Here is a 23,913-nt window from a genome sequence, read left to right as displayed (position 1 = left end):
TTTTTTGCGTATGAATGATTTAGTTGAGGGCAGCGGCCCCCCCCATTCTTGTCTCCATGGATACGGCCTTGCAGCACATGGTGCAGAACCACTGAGGCTCAATGACATAAACAGGATTTGTTTGTGATTAAACTTTGAATATCGGCCAACATATCGGTACTGTTGATCTAAAACCACTGTATCGGTCTGGAGGGCAGCCCTGGTAGGTCGAGCCTAAATTAAACCTGTATCCTCTGGACCACAACAGGTGCCCCCCCCACCCCCTCCTCCCTTTAGGCTCCACCTGTCTTCCCTTTTCCGCGGCGGGCTGGCGACCCAGAAAGCAGCCGTCATTCATTAGCAATGGTATGCTGATCCGCCGGGGGGCCGGACGGCGCAGACCCCCTCGGTCACCGGATCGGCGGCAGCTGCTCGGCCCCCCGGTGCTATTTTCACCCTCAGGATAAAGTGATGTGCAGCCGCCGCCCGCCCGCACGGCCCCAGCAGCTCCAGTCTCACCACAGCACAGCCAGGATGAAGTCCACTGGCAGCGAGCGCAGCGCGCAGCCCGACGGCTTCACCTCAGACCTGGACGACCTGGACAGCGGCAGCGACAGCAGCGGCGGGAAGTCCACCGGGGACTGCAGCCCCCGCAGAGAGCCGGGGGAGGAGGCGGTGGGTGGAGGTGGAGGTGGAGGAGGAGGGGGTGGAGGTGGTTCCCGTGCCGGTGCGCCGAGACGCAGGAGACGGCGGAGACGCAGCAGCAGCGGCGGAGACGGTGGATGTGGAGGTGGAGGAGGCGCGTGTCTCGCCGGTGTGAGTAAACAGAGGCAGGCGGCCAATGCGCGGGAGCGGGACAGGACGCACAGCGTGAACACGGCCTTCACGGCGCTCCGCACGCTCATCCCCACCGAGCCCGCCGACAGGAAGCTCTCCAAGATCGAGACGCTGCGCCTGGCCTCCAGCTACATCTCGCACCTGGCCAACGTGCTGCTGCTGGGGGACAACTGCCGGGACGGACAGCCCTGCCTCGGGTACCAGAGCATCCTGCACGGCACCGCGGCGCTCAGCGCGCCCTCGCTGCGGCCCATCTGCACCTTCTGCCTCAGCAACCAGAGGAAACTGGTGAGTGGCGCACCTGTGCGTAAAAACAAATTTTTACGCACACGCACAGAGGTGAGTATCAGCTCCAGATCTAATGTGGCACTGACAAAGGCAGAGCGGGTGATGGCACCTGTGCAGGACGCATCCTCTGTACATTGGAAATAGACTTAGTGGTGCTGAGTTTGCGCGGTTCAAAGGTGACTGGGGTTGACCAACAGCTGTTTCTGCAGTGATTGACAACACAAAGTGAAAACAAGCTGATGCCTTTAAAGGTTTCAAATCAGTGATTGACACCAGATCCTCCTCTGTAGACTGGATCCAAAATATAACGAGATGCTGCTGTTTGACTTCTGACTAATGATGATGGGAAGAGTTCGACACGTGGGTCTAACTGAGTGCCACAACAAAAAAATAAGGTTCCAGAAAGAAACTAAAAATCACCTTAGTGATGGAAAACTGCTGCAGATACTCAAAACATGATTTAATATGAAGAATATTAAGTGATACTGATGATTTCCACGCAGTAAACAATCATTTCGATCCTAAATAAACACGTGTGTTAGTGGATTAAAGTCTTTACAGTAGTTTGGCCTCACATGTTGCAGTTATTAATTAGACTGGCACCAGATCAGTGACATTATGTCACTATTATCTTCATGTCAAACTGTATTTTTACTGGTGCTCTGCAATTTATTTATCTGTCTCATAAAATCTTAAATAACAGATACAAATGTATAGGCATAATTTCACATTTTTGACACATATTAACCTGAAATTTATGATTTTCTTTTTACTAATAATGAGTTGTAAATAGCTGCAAATCTTAAATAATTATTAATTATTATTATTATTGCAAAATAAATTTGATTTTAAATACAGATATAAAGATAAAAAATAATAAAAATAAAATAAACTATGATTTTTTTGTACTAATAATGAGTTGTAAATAACAGTAAACCTTTAATAATTATTATTGCAAAAGTAAATTTGATTTTAAATACAGATATAAAGATAATAAATAAATAAATTCAAATACACATGTAAAAATAAAAAAAATAAAAGTAATAAAATTTATGATTTTTTTGTACTAATAATAAGTTGTAACAGTAAACCTTAAATAATTAATAATAATTATTGCAAAATAAAGACTTTAAATACAGATTTAAAGATAAAAAATAATAAAAAAAAATAAAATAAATTTAAATACAGATGTAAAAATAAAAATAAAATTTATGATTTTTTTTGTACAAATAGTTGTAGCAGTTGAAAATAGCAGTAAACCTTAAATAATTATTAAGAATTATTATTGCAAAATATATTAGACTTCAAATACAGATGGAAAAATAAATAATGAAACGTATCTTTGACTAATAGTGAGTTGTAAATAACTGTAAACCTTAAATAACTATTAACTATTATTATTATTGCAAAATAAATCAGACTTTAAATGGATAAAATAAGAAATAAAATAAAATAAAATAAAGGAATACGTTTATTGTACTAATAGTGATTTGTAAATAAGAGTAATCCTAAAATAATTATTACTAATTACTGTTGCAAAAAATTCAGACTTTAAACACAGACAAACAAAAATAAAATTGATGAAAATTTTGTACTAATAATGAATTGTAAATAACAGTAGACCTAAAAAAAAAAAAAAAGTGTCAATAGTATAAATGTCACGGTGTGTTTACTGAACTGTGTTTGTGGTAAAACTGATTTCTCTGCCTCCACAGCTCAGAGATGGAGGGAAGCACTCAGCTGCAGTGTGAAGCGAAGCGGCTCCGGACAGACGGGGGGCGTCCACCATGATGTTGTTTACACGTACACCTGCAGGACTTTGTACATACTCTATACATATATTTATTTTTTGGATTAGACTAGGAAAAACAAAAAGATAGTAACACTGAAAAGCACTTTCTGTTCACACTGGTGCTTCTGGACGTCTGTGTTTTGGTTGAACTGTAACCTGAGCCGATGTGTAAAGCTGCACCTGACGGGGGGCTATTTTGGTCCCGCCAATAGTACAAACTACTCCCCCTCCACCCCCGTGCCCCACTCCTAAAAAAAAAGCCTTGTCGCCTTCAGTCACATGAAGGAAAGTGAAGAGCAGCTTCTGCAGCGGTTGCTGTCAGTTCAGTGGAGTTAATGCTGCTTTCAGGTGCCGTCAGACACATTGCGATTATTCGGGGGCACTTGAAAGGATCATTAACTGAGCTGTTGACTCTAGTGGTGAATGTAGGAACTGCAACTACGCTGACAGAAGTGGGCTCCTCTACGTCCTGTAGCGTTTGCTTCACGCATGTTTGAAACATTACAAATCAACGTCTCAGGAATCAGAACATTTTAAACAAGGGTTTGTTTCACCACTAGGGGGTGACATATGACACTTTGGGGCTTGGGGTCCTCCGACTGTGAAATTTTGAGCGTCAGACACCGAATTTCCTGGTGAATTTTTTTTTTTTGCATCAGTTTTTGCCTTTTCTGCGTCAATTTATTTAGTCAAAATCAAAGTTCTCTGCTACTTCTATATTCTTATTGTGGGGGGACAAATGCACGTTCTAAATTTTGAGGGAGAAATGTCCCCCGCATCCCCCAAAATATACGCCTATGACTTTGTACCGTACCTTGCAAGTTTGCAGTTTGGGTGCATTCTTAGGCTACCTTTGATTTTACCCAAGTGGTCGCAGGATTTTTCGTAATGTAATAACAAATTTTTGTTTCTGTTGAGCTAACTCACACTGTTATGTTGAATTGGTTGTCTTTTTTGGGGCATTCAAGGGTTACCTTGAAATCAGGGTGAATTTTAGACACCTGGTTGCATGTAGAGTTCATAAAATGACTCACACTAGATGCACAAATTGACACGTAGTTCAGCATTTTTCAACTCGAGCCAAAAACATGAGCATATCTCAGGTGGTTGTAAATCTAAAAAGACAGCATAGTGTTTTGCTTGCTTTGACGAAATCAGGGAAATAATGCTTGATCATAAATGTTGCCCTGGTTGGTTTTTATTTGTTGGCAAAACGCATGTTTGGAATCAGAGCCATTTGACTGGATTTCGACGACATTAATCAAGGCCTGATATTTCCTTCTTTTGACTATTTTCTTTTCTAGAAAAGATTGCTGCCTTGATGCACTGGAGGAAATCAGGCATTTGGGATTTCTATAATGGTGACTGAGGAAAGTTTTAACCTGAAGCGCTACCCTTTAAGGTGCGGCCACACCAAACCGACATCAAAGAACTAGTGGCGACGAAAGCCAACTGTTGCATCGTCTACGTCGCCTCACGTCGCCTCACGTCGCCCTGTGTCAGTTGCATTTGAACACACTACACGGACTACGTCCGACAGCCAAGTAGCACGTACGTTCTGCGCCTGCGTGAGAGAGCGGAGTGAGAGAGTGGTACATCCTGTCAGCCGAGGGGCTTCCTATCTGTGCAGCCGAGCACCGCAGCACCTCCACGGACTATTACATCCAGACGGTCCCGGTGTTTCCTCCTCAGGCTCCACTTCACTCAGCTGCCGCACAGACCTGCTGCTTCAAGCAGCTGCTTCAAGCAGCAGGTCTGTGGGGCAGCTGGTTAGCCCCGGTTAGCCCCGGTTTCACTACAGGCAGATTCACTCGCTACAGGGGCGAGGAAATAAAACCTGAACAGCCAATCAGAGTGATCTCTCTCACCAACAAGCTCCGCCACCGATTCAACATGCTCAATCGGCCGAAAAGCCGCAGATGCCAAAGTGCCAATGGTGCGGGACACACCGCAAAAAGTAGGCCGACAGACGCTCACCGACGGGTCAACGGCCGACCATCGGCTTGGTGTGTCGGGGCTTGTCTCAAAATTTTAAGATGCAATTGGAAAATTATCAATCTGAATGGGACACTACTTTAAAAGGTCCAGTGTGGAGGATTCAAGGGGTATATTGGCAGAAATGGAACATTCACAACTATGCTTTCATTAGTTTGTGATCAACTGAAACTAACTGCATGAGCTGTTGATAGCTACAAACGTAGCAGGCCTTCCGTGTTGTTTCTACAGTAGCCCAGAACGGACAAATCAAACACTGACTCTAGATAGGGCCATTCGTGTTTTTGTATCGGCAACTGGCAACGCTTGGCACACTGGAGAAGTTTCGGTTGGTTGCAATCTGAAACTTCGACACTAGATGTCACTAAATCCGCCACACTAGATCTTTAATGTGTTCACATTGGGGGCAAATAGAACAATTTGCGTGAGTTAATCACATGTAAAGTCAATGGGAAGACGCAATTAGATGCGACTTTCTGTTGGGTGGTGATGGACGTGACGTGAGTCGTGAAGCAAGTAGCGCGATTTCACGTCGCGAGAGTTGAAAAATCTGAACTTCGAAAACCAATTCGTGAATCCGGGGACGCATGATTCTGAGGACGTATCAGCGGAAGTTCACTCATGGATTCAGCGATTTCACATGCATATGACGCGAGTCAACACAAAATATTCTAGCGTTCAAGCGCACTTGATGTGAATACAACGTAACTATAACCCTTTGTCTGTCTTTGGGCCTGAATCCAAACTGTTTCGATGAATTTACTTGCAGTGTGGTGAAATGTTTACTTTTGCATTGTTGCACAATCTCTGTATCACTTTAAAAAAAGCACAAAACTGCGACGTATTGTGTGCACACGGCACACGCAGTGCATTAGGCTACCTTCTGCACTAATCTGGAGAACATACATAATCTTTCTACAATCAGCTGGATCCCTTGATATTGACTATACAGCACATATGGATGAAAACGTTGCACACTACCTCAGACCTGTTTTCAATATGAAGGCCTACCTCTAAATCGAATGTGTAACATGACTGTAGAAAATGTACTTGAATGCCTGACTATTGTGTCCTTTGCACATCGCAGATATTGAGAAGCTGCTTGAAGAGAAATGTATTTTTGTACAATACAAATAAAAGTGAGAGAAAATCAAACTGGTTTTTCTTGTGTTGGAAAAGTTGCTGAGATTCAGGACGTTGAGATCGGCATAAAACTCAGGATACTAAAAGGTTTTAAGGACCACAAGCTTGTTGAGGAAGCTTCACCCCCCAAGTGTTCATTTCTAATTGAAGTACTCAGCCCATGTTACCTTGAATTTGTGGAGAATCCAAGAACTGAGGAAAGCCTTGACGAATTGAAGTCACAGGGGTCCACATTCAACAACACCACAACTGTATCAGCCGAGTTTCCTCCCGAGGTCCTCAAAGTCCGAATATGCTGTTTCATCAACGTCTTCTTGAATCGCCCTTGGTCTGGTCCCTCCCCTGGGACCACTTTGCCTTGGGAGACCCTACCAGGGGCTGTTAGCCCCGGACAACACAGCTCCCAGGATCACGGGGACCACGTTAAGGTGCTGATTCTTGGACCATCCTGGATACAAGTGGTCGAAATGAGTTCCCTCCATTCAGTGTCTGGGCCCAGCCTTAGAGATAGGGCAAAGAGCTCAGGCATCTGGAGGAAGCTCGGAGTCGAGCCGCTGCTCCTTCACGTCGAAAGGGGTCAGTTAATGTGGTTCAACATCTGATCAGGATCCTCCTGTTGGAGATGTTCCAGGCACTGGTAGGAGGCCCCGGGGCAGACCCAGAACACGCTGGAGGGATTATATATCTATATATTTCTGTTAAAATACTGTGTAACGAGCATTCCTTGGGAGAGGGAAGAGTGGGGAGTCGCAGCATGTCATTTGGGGGGTTGAAGTATTCCTTCAAGTCAAAACTATAACAGTTATTAACCGTACATACACACTTTAATTCACTAAATAATTGTGAATCATATGTTGGACATAAAGCCATAGTTTTATTTGGTTAAATGCCAATTTTCTCCTTTTTCCTGGCAGAAATGTGTTTCAGATTTCATGACATTTTACTCCATTAAAATTACAATCCTTTCACACCAGAAAACAGTTTTTCCTCACATTTGTGTGGCACAGATATATCACAAGTGGGTTTTAAGTGCCAAAATATAAAGTTTGGATCTTTTATCTTCAGTTTGCAGCAACATATTTTCAAAAAAGTGCCTCTTTTAGTAAAGTTATGCAGACTTCTGCGTTGAATCGACGCTGTAGCTACGAGCGTGCACCTCCCAGACATAACTACACATCAGTGACGCAGACCTCCTGTCTGTCTCTGTAAGCTGAAACCATTTCCCTCAGTGGAAACAAAGCTTCGATTTACTTTAATTTCACAGATAAGAAACAATAAATTGTGAAGACAATAAATCCTCCACAAAAATATCATTTAAGTCTTGTGTGTGATTTATCCTGGCTTCATATGAGCAGAGGAAATCTCTGCTAGCTGCTAGGCTAATTTATACAATGCAAAATGCCACAGGCTTGTGCTAATAACGTTAGCATGTTGTATTTGTTTGGAAAACGTGTTTAGTATAAGACAGTTGTTTTGTCAGTGAACCTTGTGAGCTGGAGTGGAGCTGAATTATGTAACTTTACCTTTGTTAAATGTCGCTGTTGTCCCTGGTTTTATATGAGTAGAGGAAAAGTTTGCTAGCTGCTAAGCTAATTTATACAATGTAAAATGCCATAGACTTGTGCTAATAACGTTAGCATGTTGTATTTGTGGGGAAAATGTGTCCAGATAAAGACAAGTGTTTGTCTGTGAATGCTGCGAGTTATAGTGAAGCTGATTTATGTTCTTGTGTTTGAAATTGTCTCTATTAAGCCATGTTTAATGTGTGTTTAATGTGTGTTTAAAATCAACTTATAAATGCTCACAATTGCGTAGGGTCTGCCGTGTAAGTATAAATCCCGCTTTAGAACATTAAAGAGTTTGTTTAATGCACTTAATTCCCACACAACAAGAAATATTATAGCCTTTAAGTCTTGCATCATAATGAAGAGTGAAGTTAGGAAGCAAACACTTTAAAAAATAGCAGAAGAAGACATTTGTACCATTTCAATAATCTTTATTTTCATAAAAAAGTCAATCGGTTTATATCAGATTAAAGAAAGTAGAAACCAATAATAATCAGTTAGCTGGCGAGGCATCTTACAGGGGGGCGTGTCTCCCGACGGACTGACCAGAGTGATCTCGACACGCGGTACATGTTTACCCGAAAGTCAAGAAAGGAGGCGAAGTTTAAGACCCGACAGGAGCCAAAACATGAGCTGGGCAGAATTTAAAAAAAAAAAAAAAAGGTCAAAAAGGGGAGAAGAAGAAAAAAAAATGTTGGCAAAACTGCATTTTCATCGGCCTGGCAAAAACTCGAATCCTGTTTCTGATTCAACGAGCAGCGGCCATCAAGATCACGCGGAATGTTTTGTATCCAAATTACAGCAGGAAGTACAACAATAATAATAATTAAAAAAAACAAAAAAAAAAGAAGAAGAGGGGGAGTATTCATCGTTTTCGCGACACCCAAACATGTTACGAGAAAGGACTGAGCCCTTTTTTTTAATCGTTTAAATTATGTTTTGGAGTGGTGGAAGGTTGTGTGTGTGTGTGTGTTTGGGGAAAAAGAAGTAACAGGAGGTAGAAGAGAAAGACGGGAAAAAGACATTCTACTGCTCCTGCTGCTACTTATTGAAAAAAGAAAAAGGGAGGGGTAAGAAAAGCTCATCTGGCGGTGGATTTAGTCCGTCTCCTCTTCGTCTGACTCCGACTCTGCAGAGAGAAAACGCGGGTAAGATCAGTCATGATGATGATGAACATCCTTCCTGCTACGACATGTCAGAAACATCTGCCGTGAGAGGTTCGCTGCCTCAGGGTGAAGGGGGGGTGGGGTGTTTTTTTGTTTTTTGTTTTTTTTTACCTTCCTCGGCGTTCTTCAGCCACTCGACGAATTTCTTCATCTGCTCGAGGAAAACGCTCTTCCCCTTGGCAACGTGGGCATCGGTGTACCACTTCAGTATGGCCTCTTCACTCAATACGTCCGCTGTTACAGGGAGAAGCAGAGTGTCAAAACAAAACCAGACACTGTCAGTGGATGGTTGGCGTGAGATTACTGGGCACGGACGCCACACCGACCTTTGTAGAGGAGCACCACGATCTTCTGAAAGGCCTTCATGAAGTGGATGTTGTCGTAGCAGTACTCCTGGATCTTCAGCAGCAGGCTGAGCTCGGACAGACCCTGGGAGGTGAAGGCTTTCAGCAGAAGGCTGTATTGCTGCGGAAATGGGGGGACATGTCGTAAAAGCTTGTTGGTGCTGATTAACAGGAGGATCAAGCAGCTCTTCACACGACTACAGTTTTGTTTGAGAGTTTGGTTGTTCTTGTTCCTGTCTCTGCTTGCTGCTTCACACCTTCAGTGACAATCACGTCAACAGTACAAACACTTGTGATGTAAGAAAACTTCCCACAAGCCCTCAACACTGAGCTCTGCTACTTCAGTGTCAAACAGACTGGAATGAAATAAGTTTGATAAGAGTACTCCTAAATCCAGTCACTCAGGCTCCAACAGGCCTGTATAGTAAAACAGGTACGAACAAGTTCAAGTTAAGATCTTCTAATACCACTTTATATTAAATTTAAGACTCGCGATGGAAATACAAACCAAAAGTGAAAATATACTCTTCCCAAGTAAACGTATTTGATGTCAGTTCACAATGAGCAGTGAAAATGACCCTGACGATACCGTCTGTGCTTGTGGCTCCACCGACCTGATCCCCGTTTTACCACGCTAGAAACACCTTCGACATTCGGAGCAGTTTGCTTCCTAAACATTTCCAGTCACTGGTTTTAATCACCTCAAGTAATTGGTGTTATTCCATTACGCTTTTCAACTTTTCACCTCCATTTTCTCATTTTCCATAGCTTGCAAGGTGCTCGTTTAACGATGCAGACTCATTGTGTGATCTTAGTGCCGATACATAACCATGACGACCGCCTAAATATTCGACCCGGGAGTGAATGCTAATTGCTGCCTTTCCCATTATTTTAAAGTTCATTTGACATGCAGAGAGCTTGTTCTTCCCCTTGGCATAAGACTCTGATGTTTTGTGGGTGTACCCATAAATACAGACTGGTTCACATCCTACTTCAACAATAGAACCTTCTCCATAAACATAGGCACACTCTGCTCTTCGCCCAGCTACTCTCTCCTGCGGGGTCCCGCAAGGTTCCATCCTAGGTCCCATTCTTTTCTCCAGCTACATGCTTCCCCTCGGTCGAATCATTCAAAAATATGACATCTCTTTCCACTGCTATGCTGATGACACCCAGCTCTATCTTCCCCTCAATCCAAACTCACCAAGAGGCCCGTTTCCACTGCAGGAACTTTGGGGTAATTTTACATGGCCGGGGCCGTTGGTGCGTGTCGCCACCGCAGGAAACACCCCCTAACGACAGCCCCTGCCTCGGAGTAGGTACTCAGAAAAGCCCCGAAAAACTCCTGGGTGGGGTTTGGGGTTTACTTGGTGCTGATTGGATATACTCAAGGTGGGATGTGACTTCAACAGAAAGCGACAAAATAGCCAGAATTTTTGTCACATCCAAAGCCAGGTAACTTTATAGGAACCTTCTTCCCACTCCGCCCTCTCAGTGGAGACACGGCAGTTGAGAGGGCCGAGCAAGGGGACATTCCTGTAAAGTTCCTGCCCCCCACATAGTAACAGGAACTTCAGTGGAAACAGGCCAAATATCTTCAACTGCATCAATGAAATAAAGTCCTGGATAGTGGTAAACTTCCTTCAACTAAATGAAGCTAAATCCGAAATTATTCTCTTTGGCCCCTCTGACAACATCAACCTGATATCCGACAGTCTTGGCAACCTGTCCACTCTTATCAAACCTCGCGTCGGACTTGCCCCCTCCATCGACTCTTAAATCAAGGTTTAAAACGTTCCTTTTTACTAAAGCTTTTGAGTCCTCCTGATGTTGTTTATTTGTGCCTTGATCTATGTTGGTTGCGTTTTTGTTCTGTTTATTATTTTACTTCACTTGTATCTCTTTCATTCATTTTTAACTGTACAGCACTTTGGTCAGCTTGGGTTGTTTTTAAATGTGCTTTATAAATAAATTTGACTTGACTGTCAAGTAAGAAAGAAAAGACCACTCTACTCGGTCATGGACTATTTAGGTATTTCTTTCAGCTTTCAACGATTCCAAAGTTAAACAAAACATCTGCAGGACCTTTAATGTATCAGGAAAATAAAGTAAATAACTGAAAAAGGGAACAGAGCTAATGTATCACTGAAGACAAACTGTATTTCACCCTCAGACATGCCAGAACCTGCAGTCACTGCGCCAAGGTTCACGATTTATTACCCACTCCTTGTGAATCAACACGAGCATATTTTCACTTTTGTTTTATCAACTGTGTCTGACGGTTTACTCCATTTCAGTGCTTTATTTAACTGCATTCAGGACACTTAAACCACTTCCAGGACGTGCGTATAAACAGCTCAGCAGTGCGGCATACCTTCAAGTGTTTGATGGCTTGTTCGGTCACCAGCTCTTCCTTCTTGTTCCACTCCACGGAGCTCATCACGCTGGTCCAGATGATGCAGATCATGGCCTGCTCGGAGAGGTTGGCCTTTTTCATCTCCTCTTTGGTGAAGGCGATAATCTGAGCCAACGTGGAGAGAGACACAGCTGGGTGAGAAAATACTGCAGTTGTAGTCGAGGCAGTAACAGTCTCCAGTAACACCGGCAAGCTGCTAATTTGTTTTCAACTTTGTGATTCATTGTGTCGCCGCCGTTGTTGTTACTGGACTGTATTGTAGCTACTGCGTCAGTCACAAACACTGACATTATGCAACATGACAACAGGGGGGTCAATATTGAGGACGTTTGCAAAGCATAGACAGCTGTTATTAAAGAGGAACAATGACATTCAGACCTTCACCTGCACCGACTGACATCTGACAGGCTCATTTTCAGCTGAGACCAATTTGAAAATGCAGCAGTGCGGCTGTGTCTTTCTTTTCCAATCCCAGAGAAAAGAGGAAGTGGTCAACCCGAACATTAACCTCACCTCCTTCTGAGGGTCACCGCGGGACATCTGCTCCTGGAGCTCCTTCTGCAGCTCCTTGCGGGCGCCGATGGATTGCTGGTTGCGGGCGAAGTCTGACAGCTCCTTCAGCCCGGCGTCAGTAAAGTACTTAGAAAAATGCTCGCAGCTCCGTTTGTTGGCAGGAAAGAGTTCCTGTGGGGCGCAGATGTCAGGTTAGAGGACGTGAATACAAGAGCTGGATGAAACTCTGGAGTAACTATGTACAAACGGTTTACGTACCATCAGCCTGTTGTCCATGCCGACTTTGCGGAGACTGGCAGCAACAGAGTTGATGTCCTTCTCATTGATCCATGACTTGAACAGCTTGACAGCGAAGGCTGCAGATACTCCTAAACACAAACAAGACAAGACAAGTTGGGTTCCTGTTGCGCTCTCACTGAATACAAACCCAGCAGTGACATTTTGGGAGCATGATCTCAAGCGTTCTGGCTCACCCTCTTTGACGAGGTTCTCGTTGAAGAGGCTGTTAAGGATGGAGGCTGATATGTTGCCGTTGGCCAGCAGGATGCCGGTCAGCATGGCCAGTTTGTTGCGCTCAGACTCAGTGAACCCCTTTAGAAACAGCAGCAACTGCAGAAGACAAGAAGAAAACACAAATACAGATTAGAGGCAAATTCATAGCGTCTACCACCCTGTGGGCTTTAGCTTCAACTTCACTGTTTTACAGCTGGCAAATTATCTATTTCACAAAGCACGTCTTTGTTACATTAACAGAAGATTAAAACATTTAACTGCTGATAATGACAAAAATTATGTTACACAGAAAAATTTAATTTACTGCACATTAAACAGACAAACAGTCACTCCAGCATTTTGAGGGCTGGGTCGCCTAATTTTAAAGCAGCTTTTCTAAAAAATTCAATGCACGTTGCAATGCCCCTTTTTTGGCTATGAAATTGGAGGTAGAAGTGAAAACTGCAAAATTAGTTCAGAACTTCTAGATATGAGCATTAAGGTCCTGATCATACAAAGTATTTCAGCAGCTGGAGGTGCCTTTTTGTAATTGATTGCTGCCCCACGTTGATTCCCGACGTTCGACGCAGCGCTTAAGGATCGTCTCCGTGAGCCGCTCTCCTGCCTGGTTAGCACAAGCCAACACAGCACAAGGTGATCTCATCCCTAGTTGTCAGGTTTTCCTGCGAGAGTGGTCAACATCCGACACCAAACTGGCTCGACTCCATTAAACCTGTTAATAACCACTGGGCTGAATTTGCATTATTGTTGCGATTGCATTATCCCGGAGGGCCTGGACAGAGCGAACGCGAGGCGAACCGCACTGCCTTTATTCGTTGAAGCCTAACACAATCATACAAAGTGCTTTTTGGGGCATCTTTTCACAACCTTTGCAAGGTAACCACCGACTCACCTGTCCTCAAAAGTTTGACCGCCCAAATCACAGATCTGTACCTTACAATCTGCACGAAGAATTGACAAGCAGGGGGTATCTGCTGTGGTTCTGACTGAGGGTGAGAGGGAAACAAAGATCTATGTGGGTGCATGAGACCCTCAGAATGAGACGTCACATCTTGGATGACTGTTAGCGTATTTTATGAGTCGAGGACAGTTTAACAATCTGGGCCTAATTATGGTTGGTAAACATTAGAAAGTAACTGAGGCGGTGTCTTGCAGCCCTGCCTCACAATTTGTCTGATTGTACATTTGGAAGCACACCAGTAACTGGGATCTTTTTCCACTTTGAGTTGGAGATTTTTTCTGCTGGAGGTGTTCAGGTTGTCTCTGCAAAAAAGCTGCCTGAGGCTGCTAAAACGCGCTCTGTCTGATCAGGGCCAAATATGACACACACCCCATTTTAGAGACATGCCCAACCAGCACAAGAAGTTAAAAATTGTTTTCAAATACCAGTCTGAGCCTGTAGGAAAAAAAAAAAAAGAGTCACCTTCTTGATCTCCTCTTCGAAACCCTTCTCCAGGTACTTGTAACGCCTGATCAGCTTGTTAAAAACCTGTTTTTGAGGGGGAGAAAAAACACGTTCAGTTAGGATTTGTTTTTGTCATATCTGTACTGAAGAAAGACGGTTGCATCAGATGTGGATCACTGATTGCTGATATTTAATAAGTGCTATTAAACAGGTACAAACATGCTTTGTACCTGAGCGTATGCTTGCATTGTCTCCAGGTCTTCTTGTGCCGTGAAGAGGCAGAACTCTGTGCGGGTCATGTCGTCAGATAGAGTCCCGCCTGGGGCTGCAGGGGAGAGGATACAAATACAAGTCAACACAGGAGCTTCCTGCTTTAAAACTCGGACCGTCCACTTCCTGCTAGTGTTTGTTCACACACAAATGTTTCCCTGACATTTATATTGCGCAATAATCCAAAATGCATGCCAAGAGCACTTCAGGTACACCTGCTAGCAAACGTATCACGTCTGTGCTCGACTAGAAACAAGCTATGATCTGCATGAATGTTGAGACTTGAGGGGAAAAACATGCACACGTGAATAATGCATCTCCCGGCGCAACTCACCCAGCATTCCGCCGGCCACCAGGATGTCAAAGAGTGTCTCTGCATATCGGCGGTAGTCAAGCTTAGCGCCAGAGGCATCAAGGAACTTTGCAACCGCTTCCAAATCAGTGCCAGTTTGATTCAAGCCTTGTACGATACTTTCTTGAAACTGAGTAGGGTCAAACCTCTCCTTTTCATCTGTGGAGAAACACACAAAAGTTGGACTCAGAACAAAAACGCTCCCAAAAATCAAGATTTGGATATTGTTGTTAGACATGCAAAGCAGAAACCACAAAGCAGCACCAGCGGCAGCGATAAACACAAACCTCTTTTCCTCGTTTTGAAACGCTGGCCTGTTAGCGTTGGCTTTTGCTGCTTTTGATTACTCATAAAAGACACCCTGACAAAAAGGACAAAACACAGACAGTTAATGTTTATTCAAGCTGTGCAGACACGTTCAGGCGCCTCAGCAGTACACAGCGCTCCCTGTAATTATGTTTTATGCTGCCAGGGTTTGGGTCGACTTGGGTGAGCAACAAGTCTGACGACAACACTTGAAGCTTGTGGCTGAATATGTACCTGAGCCGCTGATATTGACAGAAAAATATCACGTGAAAAGACCAACACCAACCAAATGACTGACGCCTGTAATTAGTATCGTCTGTGCAGAGCTCCATTGTTGTCCCAAAATGATTACACATGTCACACTGGGTGACCTTTCTCTTCATGAACATCTGTAGTTTATTTTCCTGCCAAAAAATGCCTTAAAATTATAACTTAACATTTCTGGGGTGATTTATATACACAGTAAAAAACAACTTATTATTTTCTAAACGTGAAATAGATCTGTAGTGTCTGGACGGCCTTAAAATTTTAAGTTGACTGAATTTAAGAAGTTGATGTAATTCTGTAATTATTCAACATGTCTTTTCAAATTCAGTCAACTAAAAAATTCAAGGCAGTCCAAACAAATAGTTTGCTTTTACAGTGAACATAAAATAAACACAATTTATAATATCTCGATCTTTGACTTTTTTAAACTTCTGAACTTGCTCCACTATTTTTAACTTTTAAAAAACGTTTTCAAAATCTTTGTGAAAAAGCTGGCCCTTTAAAGTTTGTCCTCGACTTTTGTCTGCTTCCTCAGATTTCCACAACATAATTTAATCAGGTATAACGTGATTTAACTGTATCAAAAGGACTCATGCTTCACTTCCTTGTTTCTGTAAAGGTGTGAATGCTGCTTACGTGCTGGTAAACTTTCATTTTGGTAATAAATTCATAAATAATATTGCCATTGGATGTGGCAGCCCTTCTAAATCAAAATTAGACAAGAATTCTGCTTAAAGGAACTCCAAGCAACTTTGAAAAATAAAATGGCTGCTCACGACAACTGTTACAAAATTATTAGGGATGCATGATATTGGATTTTTTGCAGATATGTAACATATTTGGCCGAAAACCAATGTCCATATATCCACTTTTTCCCCCACTTATTTTTAGTGATCATCAAGCCTCTTCTGTCGTGGAACTAAAATCATATAATGCATACGAGACATGAAATAAAATACTTTTAATGTATGTATTATTTATTCATGGTGCAAAGTATGGCAGATGCAACTGTGCACGCTTATTATTTAATCAGGCATAAAGTGGTTACCATATCCCAGAGTCTCCTGCTTCACTTACTGGTTTCCAAAAAGGCAGGAATGCTGCTCACCTACTGGTGAGCTTTCTATTTTATTATCAATAAATGTATTAAATAATATTGCTATTGGATGTGTCGCAACCATGGCATGCCAACTCTGCAGCACTTCTAAATCAAAATGAAGCAAGAATTATAGTTTACAAGTTAGTATTTTATTTAAATGGAGAACTATTTTGAAAAACAAAATGGCTGCCTACAACAACTCCTGTGAAAATTATAAACATAGATGTTTTTTGTCGTCCCTGTGAGGCGTCAACTACACTATATCTTGCCTCTGCTATTCAAGGAGAACTTACATCACAAGCAGGTTGGCTCGTGTCAAAATTTTTAAAGCATATGTTCCCAGGAAAATTAAAAGTAGAAGAAATTAAACCCCCTAAAAATAAGGTTTGGTATCAATTCACAAGAGCAAGTGTGAGGCATCCAGTACAGAGAGCAATGGGCTTGTGTCACAGTGCCACAGACAGGGTGAAGATGACATACATTGTTTGTTTTTCATGTGATAAAATGTACAATAACTCCAGGTTTACTCTTTACACGTTAGTTTTCAGCATGCCATGGCTGGGACATCAGGTGCTTTTATTTACTTGAGTGTCATTTTAAATAGTCTAAATACACACACACAGTAATATAGTGTTGGCTTCGTGTATAATCAGATTTTGTCACCAGTGCCAAATTACACGTGGGCGTTTTAACAATTAGCCTCCAAACGCAAATGAAGACAAAAGACAGTCCGAGGTGGTACAAAGGAGCTGGCGCGTGTTGGTGGCTGTGATTAATCAGGATGATCACAAGCTACACCACAAGTGTGAACCTGAAGCAGAAATACTTTGGTTGTTTTTTGGGAAGCAACAGCTCGGATATAAAGAGGGATTGTCCAGATTACAGCCGGCTAATTGTAGGTTAGCATTAGCTAACTCCGGCCCTCACCATGCGCTGATCCTGCGCTGTTAGCCGGGCCCGTTAGCTAGCTAGCTAACCGTACTTGTTTAATTTACGGTTTGAACCCAAAAGTTACACACCGAAACTAACCACGAGATGCTGCTCTGCCGTAACACGCAACTTCCTGCCGAAATGTCACCCTAAACTTTGAGCAAACATCGAGGCAGTCTTGAGGTATGTGAGCTAAACAGAGGCTAAAGCTAACTTCAGGAAAATCGCCCCGGAGCAGCGCCCGTGAAGGCAACATTTCCGAGCAATAACGTTGTTTTCCGCTGTCTAACACGACACTTCAGCGTCTTTACGGTGAAGTTCAGCTGCGAGGCGACGCCGAGGAGGTGGAAATGCGGGTACTCACCGAAATTAATGCAGATAAAAAACGGTTGTAACCAGGGGAATCAAAGTAAGACTGTCGACTCTTTCAGCGGCCCAAACAAAAAGACCTTCCCGTCAGGACTTCCGCAGGCTCCGCCCGCTGCGCATGCGCGATTTAAAGGGGCTTTCCGATTCACAAAAAAATAAAAATAGTATTTATTTTTTATCTTTGATTATTTTAAGGACAAATACAGTATTTATAGCGCGGCATTTTACAGCTATATTACTACATATTTATTCCGTTAATTTGTTACTGTTAAAACGCAGATTGATTTAAGTATTACGTCACAACTGCGTCATCTAAGGGACCGTTCCCAACTTATCGCAGGAGGGTGTGACGTTATTTATTTATTTATTTATTTATTTAAATTATTGTTTTGGGCTTTTTGCCACTAATGACAGAACAGTTTTACTTAATTTAATTATTTAATTTTAATTTTATTTCATTCTTTTAATAATTTATTTTATTTTAACCCTTCCTAAAGCTACAGATATTTTTCCTTTTTTATTTTTTTTTTAAATTTAATTATTCATCTTAAACTTATCCCTTCATGTTTGAAAGTTAAAAATCACAGACAAAATGTTTCTTTGCGCTTGACGTATCCAAGGAACATTGGAAATTTCAAAATCCAACAATAATTTCTGTTTTTACAGTTGCTGGCTGTGATAAATGGTTAATTTTGGCAGTAAACTATATACAAAATACACGTATAGAGGAGAGGGGTGGCTGGAGAGTGACTTCATTTTTTTAAAACAAAAAACATAATTTAATTTAATCTCATTTTTATTTTTATTTTATTTCATTTTATTCTATTTTTTTGTTTTTATTCTATTTTTTTTTTTTAAATAATTAATCTTTACTTTGACCCTTAGAACTACAGATATTTTTACTCTCAAAAAAAAAAATATATATATATATATATATATATATACATTTATTTAATTATTTATCTTAAACTTACACCTTCATGTTTGAAAGATGAAAATCAAAGACAAAATGTTTCTTTACGCTTGACGTATCCAAGGAACATCGGAAATTTCAAAATTCAAAAAATGCAGTTTGATTTATTGATTTAAGTATTGGGTCACAACTGCATCAACTAAAGGACTGTTCCTTACTTATCAGAGGAGAGCGACTTCATTTTTTTAAAAAAAAAACCATAATTTAATTTAATTTATTCTATTTTATTATTATTTTTATTTAATTCTTTTAATAATTAATTTTTATTGTGACCCTTCTTAGAATTACAGATATTTTTTCCTTTTTTATTTTTATTTATTTATTTTTTTTATTTAATTATTTAGACTTACCCCTTCATGTTTGAAAGTTAAAAGTTAATTTAATTTAATTTTTATTTTGACCCTTCCAAAAGCTACAGATATTTTTCTGACTGACTGGCAGGAGAATGCACAACCATCATAAATTTATCAGATAATTTTTCATTATTATTATTTTTTAATTTACTCTGTTTTTTTTGTCACTCTTGTCTTGCATGCTGGTTAGTTTGTGCAAGCGGTTTATTTTTCGCGTAACTTCAAATGAGATGTAGAATAAAGATGAGATATGACTATTTTAAGCTCAGATCTGGTTATGTTTTTATTCTGACAGAAGCGTGACAGAGAATCCAATGATAATTTATGTTTTCTAACTGTGATAAATGATGTAATTTTGGCAGTAAAACAAATCTCCTCTCCCCAAAGGCAGATAAAAAGCCTGACCCGGGAGGACAACAAAGATGAAGAGAAGAGAAAGATTAATGTAATGTAGTGTAAAATATGACCTTTGCATCCCAAAACAGCAGATATGTGTTCATTCTGTATATTTGTTATCTTATCAGATCAAATCTAATCATCACATCAAATCAATTTACAAATTCCAAACTGTACTGGATTAGCTGCTAATTAACCAATTTTTAATCCATTTATTGCTCACAATAGGACAACCAATCACACCTTTTAAAAGAATGCATCGCTTCTGCTAACGCAGTGAACCACACCTCCTCATTAGGGTTTCAGTTTCTGTCTCTAGAATTCATTTTAGGAGCTCTCTGAGAGCATTCTCAGGATGTTTGTCGCCAGTCATATAATATCAATAACAGGCTGCACCAGTAAAGTTTCTGAAATACAACAACTCATTTGACCGATACCGATATATCCACTTTTTTCCTTTCCTGATTTCAGTGATCATCAAGTCTCTTCCGTAGTGGAATTAACCAACCCGTTCTCACTCTGAAGTTGTTGAAATCCGGCGCTTGAACAGGGACTTGGGGTGTCAGATGTTGACAAAGAAAGCCGTCCTTTAACAATAGCAGTTGACAGTTTAACAGTGCTTGCCAGTGTCAGGGGGAAACGCGGCAGGACAAGAACAAAACTTAATGCAGCAAAAGTCCAAGCAGGGCGGGAGGGATGGTGGTTGATGGATCCAACAACCACTGACTTTCACCTGGGAGAGCGGTGTTCACTTTGCCCAGACTATTACTTGAGTGCCCTCTATTGGTTGTACACTAGACCTTCTGCGTGTTCCAGTACCCATACTACCATACTATTCAGAATGCCAGATAAAGATTTAGTTGTGTAACTGTAGTATGGATTTGGACAGCCCTTAGCACTCCTAGACTCCCAGGAATTTACCCGCAAAGTCTGATAGTCTGCAAGTGTGGTGAAGTCCGGACATTTGGATTCAACCTTGGCATGCCAGATCAGACGACAGTTGCATAAGTACTGTTTTTGCATGTGTCATTTTCGTTGTTGGATTAACCCTTTGTAACCTGAGAAAATTGGCTTGATTTATTTTACAAACATGGGAAGAAGACAATGAGCAACAAAAGAAAAAAATTACCCCAAAAAATTAGTAAAAAAAGAAAATTAAAAACAAGGAAAAAAAGACAGACAGACAGACAGACAGACAGACAGACTTTGTATGTTTGTTAAAAACAAACATACAAAGAAATGACCCATACAGATAAAATAAATGAATAATTATAAAAGAATAAAAAAATACAATAATTCTGAAAAAATATATAATAAAAAATATAATAAAAATATCTAAAATAATAATAATTTAAAAATACAATTATTCTGCAACATAACTTTTACATGTAATAATAATATCAATTATAAATATAGTTTTTCCCTAGCTTTAAAAAAAAATAAAATTTCACAATCTATTTTTTAAGCGCTCGTTACATTTTATTCCCCATGTTTCTGAAAGAAATTGCACCAGTGTGCTCAGGATTCAAAGGTTTAAATACTTGCGAAAGGCATCTAAAGGCAGCACAAGAAAAGGAATGTCGCTCCAGGTTTCCAGGGTTAATAAAGTATATCTACTCTGTGATGGTTGAGTTTGTTGTGGTTGTGTTCTGCGACTGAATGAATACAGAGGAAACACTGGGTTTATTTAATGCATTCAATAACTGCTCAATCATTTATTCTTCTATTGGTGAAACAGTGATCCTGTAGGATAAGAGCAAGAGCGTAGGAAAATATGAAGTAAAGGGTAACTTTGGTATTATTCTTTAAACCTGGACCCTCTTTTCTACCTAAGCTACTACTCATTTTTGAAAATGTTCCAGTATTGAGTGAGAGCGCTGCTGAAACAGGCTGCAGGGTAACAGCATGCTTGCATCATCAGTGTACATCCTCTTAAAGTGTTTTTGTCACTGACAGGCTCAGATTGTTAGTAAAAATGTCCAACAACATTATGAAAGAATCCCTACAGAGATAGACCTTTTGTTAAAGAGTAAGACCCTTTTTGTTTAACCAGAAACAGCCCTGAAATCACCATCACCAAACCCACCAGACTCCATTTAAATAATTATAAACAGATTAAAACTTTAGTCAAACATAAATTCAGGTAGCTACCATACATGAAGAGAGCTCTAGCAAAACAAGATTACTGTGACAATTTCTTTACACAACAAAATTTCCATGACTTTCCCAAAACTTTCGATGGTTTTCACTAATTACATAACTTCTCCAGGACTTTGAGGCTGTTTCTGGTTAAACAAAAAGGATCTTACTCTTTATCACAAAGGTCTATCTCTGTCGGGATCCTTTCCATAATGTTGTCAGACACTTAACAATCATAAACAATCTGAGCCTGTCCGTGGCAAAAACAAACACTTGACCGTGTGGACATGCTCCATGTGGTTACATTGCAGCCTGTTTCCTGCTGCCAGCTGCAGAGCTTTCACTCAAACATTGTTACCTCCATCAGTCGTTATGGGGTCCAGGTTAAAAATAAAATACCACACTTACCCTTCAAGTCTGTTTGTTTATTAAAAATATACATGTAACGAAAGTTTAAAGAGTATTCGTAAAATTTCAGTTTGACTTCATTGTCGTTACATTTAGATCACAGTCAGTTTAGATTTAGATTGATTAAAAAAGCAAAACAAACAAACAAAAAACAGTTGAGATTGAGTTTTAGATGTTTAAGGCCCACGGTTTGAAAGATCCTGGTTTGCTGGCTGGAATCTGGAGACAAAATAAAACAATAAAAAATTATTAATTAATTAGTAATCACTTTAATATGCTCTGTAACGGACACTGACGACACATACTTTACCCACTGAAACCTCAGCAAAGTGACTTGGTTTCTTTCAAAGACATAAGAAGGCAATGAGCAATGAAAGAAGAAACGAACCAAAAAAATAGCAAGAAAAAAAAGAAATTAAAAACTACATTTAAAAATAAAAAAATTAAATTTAAAAACAAGAAAATAATTTTTAAAAAATGGAAAGAAATAAAGAAAGTTAATCCTGACCTGGAAAAAAAATGCTTAAAAATCATAATAATTCTGTAACATTATTTAAAATAGCTTCCTGAGCTTTTTAAAAAAAAAAAAAAAAAAAAAAAAAATTCTATTATTTTTTTTTTGCAATTTGTGGGACATTTCTTCCCAAGTTGCTTATTTCCTTTTCCCCTATGTTTCTGAAAGAAATCGCACCGATTTGCTGAAGGCTCAAAGGTGTAAACAGTTGAAAAGGCCTCTGAAAGCAGCACAAAAAAGTGATGTTGCTCCAGCGTTCAAAGGGTTAAGGCAACAATTACTTTCACACTGTATTAAATAAACTTTTATGACTTTTAGCATCAGTAATATCTACAAAAAATCATTTGAGCTGGCAAACATTTGGCAACTCCTTTGATAACCGAATAATCGTTTTGGTATTTTGCTGGTTTCATGCATCTTAAATGTGACAATTTGATGCTTTTCATCGTGATACACGATAAAAACCTTAACGTCTGTGGATTTTTGGATCGTTTGTGGAATAAAACATACACTTTGAGGACATCACCTGGGCTCTGCTAAAATTCCCAGGTCCCAATCTGCTCAAGCATTCTTGTGATGAGCCTTAAAAAAAAACCTCAAAAAAAACAAACAAGTTGTAAAAAGAACACGAGTATTTCAGCATTTTTACCTTCTGAGTGAATGGGGAGCAACAAGCCAGACAGGCCCTCTCTGGTGTCGCAGGGCTGTCCAAGGGAAAGGGGCCGGCTAAACCGGACTCGGAGCGGGCTGCAGCCACGGCGTCTTTAATGGCAAAGAACACTGAACTGCCCAGGAAGAGGACGGGCTCTCCAATACCCTGCAGGGACAAATATTATAGTTATAATCCTTCAGAGATTCTAGAAAACTGAGGTGTACATCGTGACCTCTGACCTTTGAGGAGTAGATGGCGTGGGGGTTGAAAGAGTCTGACAGCAGGTAGACGTTGAAGCGAAGCGGCAGGTCGCAGAGTGCAGGGATCTTATACTGAGACGGACCTCGAGTGTACAGGAGCCCAGAGGGGGAAAACTTCAACTCCTCCAGAGTGTAGAGACCCAAACCCTGCATGAACGCTCCTTCAATCTGAGGGACGGAGTGAGGAGAAAGGAAAGGAGGGGAGGGAGAAAGTAAGGGAGATATCGTGTTCACAAGGATGTGACTTAAATACGTAGGGATGGACAACCTGAAGACATAGCGCCTCCGGCCATGGCTGCAACGACTTCTTGGCAGAAAAGTAATTGGCAGTTACTTTGATAATCATATCACGCTCAATGCTCTGAGACAGAACACCCTCATTTATGTGAGCTTTTAAGGAAGAACCAGAAAACAATATATCAACAATTGATTGTTGCAGCGTTCATTTTTAATTGATGAAAACTATGGTGAAAATCCTTCGTCAATGACCTTTTTTCCATGGCGAAAATGAGACGATGACAAGCTAAAAATAGATCTTGATAATGAAAACTGAGATGAAATGTAGGCTTCATTTTTGTTGACAAGATGAGACAACACGAGACGAGACGAAAAAATGTTAGTGGTGGACTATCGGACATTGAAAGCCGAGAATGACTGAGATGAAATCTA

General features: G+C 40.8%; 3 protein-coding genes across 5 annotated transcripts in view; 1 reads left to right on the top strand and 2 right to left on the bottom strand.

Moving 5' to 3' along the window:
• Nucleotides 1-333: 333 nt before the first annotated feature.
• On the top strand, nucleotides 334-6,046 carry si:ch211-246m6.4 (transcription factor 15). 2 transcript variants are annotated; one of them, XR_007448772.1, is made up of 3 exons: nucleotides 334-1,104; nucleotides 2,820-2,925; nucleotides 4,201-6,046. XR_007448772.1 is itself a non-coding variant. In XM_049570158.1 (2 exons), exons 1-2 carry the CDS (start codon nucleotides 451-453, stop codon nucleotides 2,853-2,855), a joined length of 690 nt encoding a protein of 229 aa, XP_049426115.1. In that variant the 5' UTR covers nucleotides 334-450; the 3' UTR covers nucleotides 2,856-6,046. The 2 variants fall into 2 exon arrangements, 1 of the variants encoding a protein (XP_049426115.1); XM_049570158.1 differs by having other exon boundaries at nucleotides 2,820-6,046.
• Nucleotides 6,047-8,009: 1,963 nt separating this feature from the next.
• On the bottom strand, nucleotides 8,010-17,683 carry bzw1a (basic leucine zipper and W2 domains 1a). Of its 2 annotated transcripts, XM_049569994.1 has the most exons (12): nucleotides 17,545-17,683; nucleotides 14,866-14,939; nucleotides 14,561-14,737; nucleotides 14,187-14,281; nucleotides 13,975-14,040; nucleotides 12,512-12,647; nucleotides 12,297-12,406; nucleotides 12,039-12,209; nucleotides 11,484-11,630; nucleotides 9,092-9,230; nucleotides 8,877-8,999; nucleotides 8,010-8,728 (listed from the first exon to the last, which is right to left on the bottom strand). In XM_049569994.1, exons 2-12 carry the CDS (start codon nucleotides 14,927-14,929, stop codon nucleotides 8,697-8,699), a joined length of 1,260 nt encoding a protein of 419 aa, XP_049425951.1. In that variant the 5' UTR covers nucleotides 14,930-14,939; nucleotides 17,545-17,683; the 3' UTR covers nucleotides 8,010-8,696. The 2 variants fall into 2 exon arrangements, with proteins under 2 accessions (XP_049425951.1, XP_049425952.1); XM_049569995.1 differs by lacking the exons at nucleotides 14,866-14,939; nucleotides 17,545-17,683 and having other exon boundaries at nucleotides 14,276-14,281; nucleotides 14,561-14,638.
• A 2,816-nt stretch (nucleotides 17,684-20,499) lies between these two features.
• Nucleotides 20,500-23,913, bottom strand: part of aox6 (aldehyde oxidase 6) — a 28,286-nt gene continuing 24,872 nt past the window's right edge. Inside the window, exons 33-35 of the mRNA XM_049570166.1 lie at nucleotides 23,224-23,412; nucleotides 22,982-23,149; nucleotides 20,500-22,037 (exon numbers count right to left, since the gene is read on the bottom strand). Coding sequence (XP_049426123.1) covers nucleotides 21,987-22,037; nucleotides 22,982-23,149; nucleotides 23,224-23,412 — 408 coding nt within the window. The 3' untranslated portion in view covers nucleotides 20,500-21,986. The remainder of the gene's footprint in view (nucleotides 22,038-22,981; nucleotides 23,150-23,223; nucleotides 23,413-23,913) is intronic.

The sequence above is a fragment of the Epinephelus fuscoguttatus genome, linkage group LG24 (genome assembly GCF_011397635.1).
Source record: "Epinephelus fuscoguttatus linkage group LG24, E.fuscoguttatus.final_Chr_v1".
In the NCBI taxonomy this organism is placed as follows: domain Eukaryota; kingdom Metazoa; phylum Chordata; class Actinopteri; order Perciformes; family Serranidae; genus Epinephelus; species Epinephelus fuscoguttatus.
Note: the sequence above shows the minus strand (reverse complement) of the source record. Positions and strands in the feature narration are given on the sequence as shown.

What these genes read in the sequence shown, in the direction of transcription:
- si:ch211-246m6.4 (XM_049570158.1), top strand. Translation starts at nt 451, where the DNA reads ATGTGCAGCCGCCGCCCGCCCGCACGGCCCCAGCAGCTCCAGTCTCAC. An exon ending in TCAGCAACCAGAGGAAACTG is followed by an intron (nt 1,105 to 2,819) that starts GTGAGTGGCGCA and finishes CTGCCTCCACAG; the next exon opens with CTCAGAGATGGAGGGAAGCA.
- bzw1a (XM_049569994.1), bottom strand. Translation starts at nt 14,929, where the DNA reads ATGAGTAATCAAAAGCAGCAAAAGCCAACGCTAACAGGCCAGCGTTTC. An exon ending in GCATGGACAACAGGCTGATG is followed by an intron (nt 12,210 to 12,296) that starts GTACGTAAACCG and finishes TGCGCCCCACAG; the next exon opens with GAACTCTTTCCTGCCAACAA. An exon ending in AAGCCATCAAACACTTGAAG is followed by an intron (nt 9,231 to 11,483) that starts GTATGCCGCACT and finishes CCATTTCCGCAG; the next exon opens with CAATACAGCCTTCTGCTGAA.